Below are 11,105 nucleotides of genomic sequence, written 5' to 3'. Positions count from 1 at the left end.
TATTTCTTAAACAAAAATTGCTCATATAGTCGGTTTAATATCCTGTCGAAGCTATGTAAACAGAAAAATAAAAAAAAATAAAAATTCAACTTTCACTTTCCTTAGAAATGTTGTCGGAGAATTAAATCTCAAATTTATAATCCGAAACCCTACCACTCTCCCTATCACCTTACATTCAACATTTTTATTTTCCTTATTTGATTTTCTATACCTATAATATTAGTCATGTGAGGAATCTTTGAAAAAGTCATATATAATTTTATTTAATGGAGTTAACAATTGGTTTCGATTATTAAACAAAAGAATAGATAGATTAAATTCTTAAAATTAAAATTAAAATAAATTTTTAAATTTAAATTTCATCATTTGAGCTTGAAAGAAGAGAAATTGATAGAGGTAAAAATAGAGATATCTCCCACAATTCTTATGTTTATTTTTTGGTCGGTAGACAAGAAAGGAGAAAATGACTTGAAAAAGAATATTGAAAGAGAAATGCAATATCAATAAGTTTATTTCCACACTCGTGTTTTGTGTTCAAACTGCAAGAATTGTCTGTTAATGGTGTATGTCGGTAGTTATTTGTTTTTGATTATGATGTGCAAGTTGTAAAATATGTTAAAATATGTTATCAATATTTGTACTTTGATAAAATTAGGGATTTAGTTTTATATTTAAAACATAAAATTAAATCATTTTTTTAATTTAAAATTACAGTCCAATCATTAACTTTTTAGTATTTCTCGTTAAAATTTTTAACATGGCACTTGAATTAGGTTGTATTCATATTATGTAATATATGATTAATAAAAATAAACATGTTAAAGTTAAATTTTTTGGAGGAATCACTAATGATAAAGATGATTTAACTAAGATTTTTAAATTTAAAAAACTAAAAGATATTTGAAATTTTAACTTCATATTTTAACAAAAAAAAACTCCATCCCAATCCAAAAGGTGAAAGCGATACGAAGCGTGTGAGATGATTCAATTCCTTTTATTGGCCGCCTTTTAAGCCTCACAAAATTGACCCAATAATTTAATATTTCAAAACTTCTGTTTATTGTTAATATTCCTTATTAAAAAATAGTGTTAAAGTTAATAAAATAGTAAATTTAAATACACTCAATAAAGTGGTGGTTGTTTTTCAGTATAGTAATTGTACTATTATAATAATAATAATAATAATGCAACCAAGTGACCAACACACCCTAATGAAAAAATAACATCATTTATATGAGCGTAAAATTTGAAGTTATTTTATACTGTATGATTAATACTTTAATCCATTCCTCATATTTTATATTTCTGTTTTGATAAATTATGTAGGTTAAGTTTGGAGTAAATTTAATATTCTAATTACTTTTTATATAAATTTTTTAATTATTATATATATATATATACAATATTTTATATTGATATAATGGAAATATTAGATCGATTCAAAATTTTATATGAGCAAAAATTATAATTATATTGATAAATTTAATAGTTAAATTGTTAAAAATATAAATCGTAAAAGAATTATGAAAAATATAAAACTATTTTAATTTTAGTACCTGAATAAAAAGGAGTTTCCAATTTAAGACAAGGCAAAGCCTTTAAACAGAGAATTCCCAAATTCAGTCCTTAGAAGAAACCCAAATTTAGCACATGGCCCAAGTTTTGGCATAGGAGGAAAGAGTCATACTACAAAAGACCTGTCTGGAAATTGAATATTCCAAGGCCTAGTCCATAGTAGTATCCAATTCAGGCTCAGCAGGTTCAAGTAGTTTCATTGGTCTTAGGCTTTATTTAGGAAAGGGGAAAGAAAAATGAAAAGATAAAAAACTTGGAAGGAAAAAAAAAAAAATTAAAACTATATTTTTAGAGTAAACCATATCTAAACTCACTAAATTATTAGTAAGCTTAGGGTATGGTCACTCAACTTCAAAAATTTATAAAATGATACTTAAACTATTCGAAAGTTTTCATTTTGAAGTTACTAGATTGTTAAAATTACTATTGTATGGTTTTCTCCGTTCAAACTAATGACACCAATTGGAAGCTATCATTTCCCTTATCTTTTATAGTTTACTTTTGTTTTTCATTAAACAACTTTAAACGTTATGAACATGCGAACGACAATTCGAATAGTTTTAACATTAATTGTCAAATCACTTATATCTAAAGTAAATTCTTCTGCTTATCGATAGATATTATAATGGGTCTAAACGAAAATCAAATTTTAATAGCAGAAAACATATCAACATGACTAACATTTAACCCTTATTAGCAGGATTGAAACATAACGTATCAAAAACAAATTAAAAAATATAAATAAATTGGGTACCCATCCCAAAACATAAGCAATATATTAAAACATAATCCAACAATAATTTTCTCAAAACATATACTATGTACCAAAAACACAATTCAATATTGCATGTACCAAAAAAAAAACAGTATATTTCTCAAAAAATAGATGGTGTAAAAAAAAACTGTAGTATGAGAGCATAAATTTCAATAACAAAAGCATAATTGTTGCCATCCAAGAATCATACTTGCATGTTTAACCCAACTTTCATAAAGCACAAACAAAATCATATATATAATATATAATGTAAAGCATTCGAGGTTGATTTTTCGAGAACTAAAAGCCGAAGAAATATTGATCACTTTCCAGATTAGTTAAACTAAGACTTGAGAGACCATCAAGCAAACCTCCTAATATCCTACAATTTAAGGGCAAACTATAGAATTAGTCACCCAACTATTAGCGTATTTCTATTTTGGTCATCTTATTATGAAAATTTTCAATTTAGACACTGATGTTTTAGATCTTCTCTATTTTAGTCATCTTCCGCTAAATAGTTATTGGAAGTGACGATGTGGTGTTTTTTTAACTAGTATAATAATACATTTGGTCCTCAATGCTTTCACATTATATCAATTTGATCTTAATTCTAAATAATTTAATCCTCCACATTTATAAATTCTATCAATTTAATTTTTAAACACATATAATTAAATATAAATTATATTTTATGAAAAGTACAAAATATAATATTATTCCCCTGAACTTGGCACATTCTCTTAAGTTGATACTTAAATTTTCATTTCATCAAGGTTTTTAGTACTTTTTTGTAACAGTTCCAAATATAAGACACATGACACTCTTAAGTTGTGACACGTGAAATTTATGATACCATAATTTATAAAAATATTTAAAAAATTATATAAAATATTTAAAATATAGAAGAAATTATAAATTATAAAATATATCTATCTAAAAATATTACAAAAATAAAAAATCTAAATTTCAAATTAGAAAAACTGAAAACCAAAAAATTTACTACTTTTTCTAAATAAATTGCAAGCAAATTAGAAAAAGTTAAATTTTACAAAAACTTTTATTCTTTATAACATTCCCAATCCAGTCTAGACGTTAGACTCGAATTCAGGAGATTACATTAGCTATCGAAGTGACCTAGTATGTTTATTGGAATTTATAAAACAGTCAATTTAAAACATTTGTTTATTTTTAAAGAAAATTTAATCTATTTTCAGTATAACATATGAGATTGAAAACTTGATTAATTTTTCGATTTATTTGTTACTCGATACTAATTTATAATTTAGCAACAGAAAAATAATTTTTAGCTTAGTCTATATATAAAACTTTGTTGTTTTATTAAATGTGCAATAGTTCTGATAGATGTTGTCACAATATGTACTAACAAGTAATGAGATACTTTATGTTGTTTTCCCAACACACAATTTCTTCATATTGTGGTCATTGCACTACCAAGCTTTCCCTCGAACAACATCATATTGAATTATCTTTTGCAAAATCTAAAAATTTACATGGCCAAACTTTTGCTGCCAAACCTCTAGATCTTGTACAAAAGCTCCCTTATAATAACAACATTGTCGTCATCAAGGACATCGCAACTATCCTTGTTAAATTTTACATAAGGCCTTAGTCACATAATTAATTAGCTTCTAATTCCTGTACAAGCAACATATTTTTAAGGTTAGGGAAACTTTCATGTGTTTCGAATAATCATAATGCATTTGTATATGACCTTATTGCAATGTGACAATGTGAGAAATAATAAAACATCTCTTTTTATCTTTATATGAATCTGTAAACTACTTGTGTTGTGACAGATTTTATGAGCATTTTGGGTGGACTATATCCGTTCTTTCTTAAATCTCTCGAATATTTTGTAGCACCTAGGTCGCATAAGCTCAACAAGACAATTACGACGAATTGGTACTACTCTCTTTTTAGATTGATTATGTATACCAAAAATTTCATTGATGTTTATTGGCTCTTCGATTGTGGTACTTGATGTGTCTGTTTTTACGAAAGGAGAAAATTTTCTTTCCAAAGATGGATTAGCAGTAAATCCTAAACCTATATGCCCCGCCTTTCTTCTAACAGTAGTGAAAACATCATCTAGTTTTTCACTTATCCTAAGCTTCTTGAGAATTTGTTTAGCAACATTGGTACAAATCCAGCAACAACACACAACATATCCTAACAAAACCATTTGTTCATGTCCCTAATGAGAACTTAGAATTTTGGGATAATTTCAGGAGGTTCTAATGTTCTACCTAAACAAAAATCATGTCACATCTTACCCTAAACCCAACACCGTCCTCAATAAACTTTTATCAGTTTCCCAGAGACCATAGGAAGCTGAATATGCAGCCAAGAGACAATGCTCAAACAGTAACTGAGAGTGACAGTCTTACCCAGAAGTATGAACATCGAATCTTCAAGAATCAAATGTTTGTGCCCCCTCCACATTAAAAAAGAAAATGTTACCAGACACTTGGCAACCTAAACCTCTTTTCGAAAATGCCATTAAAATTTAACTTTACGTGTCCCAAAGAACCACCAGATAGTGGACACGTTCAGATGCGAAATACCCTGGAAATTCAGATAGACTAAGGGACTCCATTTTTTTTAACTCAAAATCAAACAAGAGTGTGGCGTCAACTCATTGGCTCTATCTCTAAAGCCTGCTTTAACCCTGGCTTTGTCCTAACGCTACGATCCAAAGTTGGCATTGTCAAACATTTCCTTTAAGACCCAAAACGTGGCTTCCCCGCATTGTACGACGATATGAAGTTGTTCCCAAACGAAAAGACTTTCGAACTGGGAACAACCTTTCAATAAATTAAAGATGGGGACTACTTAGATATTCATATTCTTCAAATTTTTTAGACAACCCTGAGATTCATTTGTTATTAAATTTACTAATTTATGTCATGTCTAATGGCAGGACAATACGTGTTCTAAGCGTCATTATCATAATCCATACTTGGGTGTGAAAATAACAATTTTTTTTGTTTGTTGGTTTGTTCTTTTTTCTTTAATAGCAGAAACAAATTTTACAGAAACTTTTTTATGTTTTAGGAACCTAGATCCCATATCATGAAATGGAGAGACCCCATGCAAGGCCCCCATAGCCAATCACGTTACGACATATCACTTCTCGAGACAAATGGCCAATCCATGTCGTTTGAGAGAGAAATCCACAAGGGTGTCCAACAGGTTCCCGATAAAGCATCAACAAGTGGTATTTTCCCCATCAAAACCGGCTTCAGGTCAAGTTCAGGCCCACCCCTCGGATACCCTCTCCACCACTTATAGGCACATCGTTTCCCAATCATATATTATGTTTATATACACCCTAGCTCTCCTCCATCTTAGTTTGCTTCACACTCTCTGCCCTGTAATAATATACTATACCATGTTGGCAAATAAAGAGCAGCTCCACACTGCGGCGGTGAAGATGGAGCTTGGTTTATCAGGTTTAGATCACCTGGATATGCGCCACCACGCTATTACAAATGTTAAATCCAGCAATAGGAACAAGAGAAGATTCAGTGACGAACAAATCAGGTCACTTGAAGTCATGTTCGAGTCGGACTCAAGACCAGAGTCACTGATAAAACAGCAGCTAGCTAATGAGCTTGGACTACAGCCTCGACAGATTGCCATCTGGTTCCAGAATAGGAGAGCTAGATCAAAAGCTAAGCAAATTGAGCGAGATTACAACGTTTTGCAAGAGAGTTACGATGCTCTTTCTTCTAGCTATGAATCCTTGAAACTAGAAAATCAATCCTTACGTATCCAGGTATTAATTTCCACTATCATTCACTATGTAGAATTGAGTTTGAAAGGCCTTAAATTGTGAATTCTAATACTAGTTAGTGTGTCCCAACAGCTGCAAAAACTGAAGGGTCAGCTTGAAATGGAACATGAAAACCAACAACACCATGGACCAAACAGAGCAGATGAAAACAGTGGTAATGCCAAACCCGAGAATGGGAGTACTATACTTGACACAAACAAGAAGGTTACCATCCTACTCGAAGGATATGACCGTTTGCTTCCATGCAATGACAATAGCAGAAATGTCGAGAGCGAGGATGGAGATAGGGTGGCTCTGGACATTATAAAAGCAACCAATGGTTCCTTGACTTCATCGGAAAAATGGTGCCACTTCGAGTCCAATTGTTTCCTAGACGAGTCGAGTTGTAGTTCAAACTGGTGGGAGTACTGGTGATGTTGAATGAGATTCAAAAGCCCACCAACTGAATTGCATCTGAAATTTTGATCCTCTACATATACATATACATATACATATACACATACACATACACATATATATATCATCGTGTGACTATAAATCAATGATGCATGCACTTCGTGTTCTCTTCCATTTCCTATTCGGGCATTCCCAGTTCTGAAAGCTAAGACTGAATTCAAAATACAGAAAATCATAAGCTATGGTAATGTGATTTATATCAAGTCATTTCACAAATTTGATATAGATGAGGGGAAAATGAGAAACAGTACAATAATTTTCACTGCATCAGCCAAAGTATACAAAGAATGCTCAAATGTTCCCACCATTAATATTAGAAAGAGTGCGCACTAAATTGTCAAATTCTTAATACAAGCCAGAAATGTCGTTGCATCAGAATGAGCAAATCTAGTACATACAGAAACCTATATAGATGAAAAAGGGCGGAAAAAAAGAACACCAAATACAACTATCTAAAGCTCAGTTTTGACTTTTACATCTCCATTTTGTAAAATACTTTGTGATTGTGCGAGCCGCTTAGATTCCTGCATTGTTAAAACAGCTTTTACATAATCAGTGATTAAAAAAAGAAAAAAGAAAACAGAGATTAGAGAATGAAAAATTAGATTTGATTTTCAAGGGAACTGCAGAATCATAGGCATAAGCTTAACAGACGCAATTTCTATGATTTAGTCTACTATTGATTCAACATACACACATTTGAAATACTGGATTCAACATTACAGCTTTAAAGTAACTTATTCACGAATCTAAGCTTTTGTGATTAAAGCATGCTCTTAATGCAACAATTATAAGATGTGCAGTTCAGATATCAGAAAAACATATATATACTCAATGCTTCTTCAGCTCTTACTAATTCAGTAAAGGAATAATTAAATGTATTTTCCATTTTATCAAGCAGCAAGTGGAGTTTTGTATGAAAATAGGGAAAATATAACATATGAAATGGATACAAAGAAAGTCTTGGACAGAAAAACAATTTTTTAGAATGCCTTTATTTCACTCATTATCTAGCCTGAAAAACTGCACTGTCTTTATGAGAATAACATGATGACAGAAGCAAAAAGACCGCACCAGGTAAGGAGAAAATAAGCCCAGACATTTTCAAAATGCAGGCGAGACAACATCCATCCAAGTACGAAATCAAAGAGGAGGGTAACAAGAGGTTACAAAGAGAGTGGACTACCGTTGACGGAAAAGAAAAAGGCTAGGTGAAGAGGCAATCAATAAGTAGATTTTCCACATAAGAACCAAAATCCAATGATTAAACATTTCAGATAACATATCATATCATCAGTCAAGGCAATTAGGAGAAATGATTACTGCTTCTCATGGATAACACAACAATGAACACATATTCATAACATTTAGAAATACATAACTATTAAATTAACTCACAGCAGCAGCACTCGCGCGTATCTCCCTGTAGGATTCAACTTCATCAGGAAATGCCTGTTCAAGCTCTTCGAGAAGATGTTTCCGTAAACCCTATAAAATAAAACGGTAGAGTAAATACAGATCAGTTTGTGCTCAATAATATGCAATTATAACAAAATACCTTACAAAAGGAATTGAGAATTACCTTGAAAGCATCGGTTTTGCCTTTAGTAACCTGATTTTTTGCAATACAACCGTTTAAAACATCTCTCGTAAATTCATCAGGGTTCTTCCCATCATCAATCAAACTAACCCAAAAACGAACAAATTACTACTAAGAACTAAACAAAACAAGCAATATTAGGCATAAAACAAAGATAATATTCATAACAATAAAAGGAAACCCAACCCACTTAAGAACTTCCATCGGCACTTGAATATTACACTTTTCAGATAACTTTGCCATGTTATCGAGCTCCGTAACTAATGAATTACTGCAAAAAAAGAAAAAAAAAACTGACGAGATCAGCAATGCGGGAAAAAAGCTAATGAGAATCTTGTAAAATAAATAGATAGGGATTTGAATAAAAAAAATTACAGGCGCTGAAGGAGAGGGAGCTGGGAAGCGGCATTGAAAGAAGAGACGGTGAGATATAGTTGATGAAGAAGGCCTAAAGTTTTCTGGATGGAGTTGATTACTTGATTCAGATTCTGCTTAGGATCATCATTAGGGGTTGCGTTTGCCGTATCATTAGTTTGAGTGCTTAACAACCCGTTTCCGCCGCTCCCACTCGTCCCTAACGTTGAAGCTTGTGACGAATCCATTTTCTATAGACTCGTAATTTCTTCCTCCTCTCCTATGATTGATTCACGGAGATTAAGATTAAGAGAAGCGAGAGTAATAATTAAATAAAACTGACCGGGAGTTAAAACCCTAAAGAAACAGAAACAGAGAAGTGGGAATTGAAATCCGCCACAAACCCTAGAAATCTGCGCAAAGGCCAATGAATTTGGGGAACAAAATGTTGACTCGGATTTTCTAGTGTGTTTTGGGAATTCTGCTTTGGGTTTGATTTCGATTTTTATTATCTGGAATTCTTAATTAATGTGATATATGCCCAATTTAAAGGCCCAAACCTAAATTGAATGAAATTTGGGCTCGAATTGTTTGGGTCAGGAAAATATCCATAGAATGCCCAATTTCAGTCCATGGAGCCTTATAAAGAACTCAGCTCGCCATTTGACAACAGAATAAAAATACTGATATATTTGAATACAATTTCTACCACTATTTACAACCACAACAATGTGAATTCAATTGCTGATGATAATGCGGATTAAATTTTAACTCGATTGGTATCAGTATTAATTTATTATTAATTTAATATTTTTCTTACCTATATTATTTGTACGTAACGGTGGTTAAGATTTTTGTCAAATTCCCATCTGATATGAGTTTAAACCGTATAACCTCCATCACCTATCCTAATATAAAACATAATGGAATTTACCACCAACGTAGTAAAATATTATTGTATTTAATGAAAGCGTAAATTCAATCTCAAGTACATAGGGACTATTTGATTAATTGAAAATTTAATTGTTAAGTTTAAGTTATAAAATCTTTTGATATATTACTTAAACTGGAATACCGGCATATTTAAATTATCTGATAAAGAATAAAATAATATTTAATAAAATAAAATAGTTGAATCTATTCTCTATTAAGTGGTAAATATAGATCCCTATCTATTTATTTTCTACACTTGTTTGTAGAAAAATCCTATCTAATAGTTTTCTTTTATAGGTACAAAACACATTTAAAAAATAAATTAATAAAATATTAATTTTAATTAATTCATTTGTTCAACACTTTTATCATTTGTCTAATTGTTAAAAAAAAAAACTCACCTGATACTAAGAGCACTCCTTACAAAAGATCACATTGAATTTACTGATAATTGATTTATTTTTTCAAAACAACACTTTGACGTATGATTATTATCTCCAAAGTGGACAATATCTCATCATAGGCGCAGTGTAACAATCTTTACATAAAACACATAATGTTTGGTGATTGTTTTATCTTTTCCAAATTGTCTGCTAATTATTTTCTCTATTTGTTTGTAATTGCATGTTTTTTTCCCTCTAATATACAAAAATGAATCTAATCACAAGAGTATAACGTGATCTTCTAGTCTTTTCCTTTTCGAACAAGTCTAACTCTGCAGAGCATATATATGCTATACCTAATAAAATCTTGCAAGCACAAAGATGCGCCATTTCACTTTATGTAAGTGAATTACCAAATAAAGAGAACCTATCCTCCTGCCATTAATGGAGATGGAAAATGACTGAAATGAAATCGAAGTATAGTCCCAATTCAGGCCATTCCCAATTCTCCTCACATCTATTTTTCCTAGAAATTCTAAAATATTACCATCTACGGTAATCAAATTCACATAAATAAAAAATTAATATGAATTTTAAAGTGTTAATATAAAAATTGTTGAGTTGTGCTTGTAATTAGATAGCTGTAGAATATTTATACCCATGACACTAGAAATAGAAAAAACAAATAGAAAATTCAGTATTTGATTTACTATTGATAATACTTATAACATAAGTTCTTATATAAATCCATGGTCTTATTATCCTTATTTTTTAAACAACGTGAGGTATGAGTTTCTATAAAAACTCATAATCTCTTTTCCTCTTGCACTTAAGTACTGTGAGATTCATGCACTTATTAACAAAATACATAAACTAAACTTAGTACCTAGAAATTAAAGACAAAAGCTAAATTTTGTACAGTGATAAATACTAAAAAAGATATTTTCGAACTATTTGGTGTTGATATTCAACAATATAGATCATTTTAGAGGCACATCATAAAAAGAAAGTAAGACTAATTTTGCGTTGTTGAAAGTTGGAAGTTGGTGTTTTTTTTTTAAAGAAGACAAAATTGTACGAATGATGGTGATTCCAGGAATAGACAAATACTTAACTGCAGACACGAGCCAACAATCCTTACATCAACGGAGAGGAAAGGAAAGCGTTGTTAACATGATGGTATCATAAAAGTTGTAACACTTTCAATCAACCTTAAGAACAGAAAGGAAG

At 30.9% G+C, this 11,105-nt stretch overlaps 2 protein-coding genes across 3 annotated transcripts; one reads left to right on the top strand and one right to left on the bottom strand.

The window, feature by feature from the left end:
- Positions 1-5,258: 5,258 nt before the first annotated feature.
- On the top strand, positions 5,259-6,777 carry LOC128285571 (homeobox-leucine zipper protein ATHB-12-like). The gene is made up of 2 exons (XM_053023200.1): positions 5,259-6,131; positions 6,222-6,777. The coding sequence occupies exons 1-2, from the start codon at positions 5,496-5,498 to the stop codon at positions 6,561-6,563; spliced, it is 978 nt and encodes a 325-aa protein (XP_052879160.1). The 5' UTR covers positions 5,259-5,495; the 3' UTR covers positions 6,564-6,777.
- Positions 6,778-6,893: 116 nt separating this feature from the next.
- LOC108477057 (mediator of RNA polymerase II transcription subunit 10b-like) lies at positions 6,894-9,074 on the bottom strand. 2 transcript variants are annotated; one of them, XM_017779484.2, is made up of 6 exons: positions 8,964-9,074; positions 8,581-8,839; positions 8,396-8,476; positions 8,188-8,290; positions 8,004-8,093; positions 6,894-7,129 (listed from the first exon to the last, which is right to left on the bottom strand). In XM_017779484.2, the coding sequence occupies exons 2-6, from the start codon at positions 8,805-8,807 to the stop codon at positions 7,058-7,060; spliced, it is 573 nt and encodes a 190-aa protein (XP_017634973.1). In that variant the 5' UTR covers positions 8,808-8,839; positions 8,964-9,074; the 3' UTR covers positions 6,894-7,057. The 2 variants fall into 2 exon arrangements, with proteins under 2 accessions (XP_017634973.1, XP_017634974.1); XM_017779485.2 differs by having other exon boundaries at positions 7,988-8,093; positions 8,581-9,068.
- Between the last annotated feature and the right edge of the window lie 2,031 nt (positions 9,075-11,105).

Source organism: Gossypium arboreum, chromosome 12, assembly GCF_025698485.1.
Source record: "Gossypium arboreum isolate Shixiya-1 chromosome 12, ASM2569848v2, whole genome shotgun sequence".
Taxonomy (NCBI): Eukaryota; Viridiplantae; Streptophyta; class Magnoliopsida; order Malvales; family Malvaceae; genus Gossypium; species Gossypium arboreum.
The sequence above is the reverse complement of the archived record's forward strand: the minus strand, read 5'-3'. Positions and strand labels throughout refer to the sequence as shown.

What these genes read in the sequence shown, in the direction of transcription:
- LOC128285571 (XM_053023200.1), top strand. Translation starts at nt 5,496, where the DNA reads ATGGCCAATCCATGTCGTTTGAGAGAGAAATCCACAAGGGTGTCCAAC. An exon ending in ATCAATCCTTACGTATCCAG is followed by an intron (nt 6,132 to 6,221) that starts GTATTAATTTCC and finishes GTGTCCCAACAG; the next exon opens with CTGCAAAAACTGAAGGGTCA.
- LOC108477057 (XM_017779484.2), bottom strand. Translation starts at nt 8,807, where the DNA reads ATGGATTCGTCACAAGCTTCAACGTTAGGGACGAGTGGGAGCGGCGGA. An exon ending in CTCCCTCTCCTTCAGCGCCT is followed by an intron (nt 8,477 to 8,580) that starts GTAATTTTTTTT and finishes CTTTTTTTGCAG; the next exon opens with TAATTCATTAGTTACGGAGC. An exon ending in TACGCGCGAGTGCTGCTGCT is followed by an intron (nt 7,130 to 8,003) that starts GTGAGTTAATTT and finishes TTAACAATGCAG; the next exon opens with GAATCTAAGCGGCTCGCACA.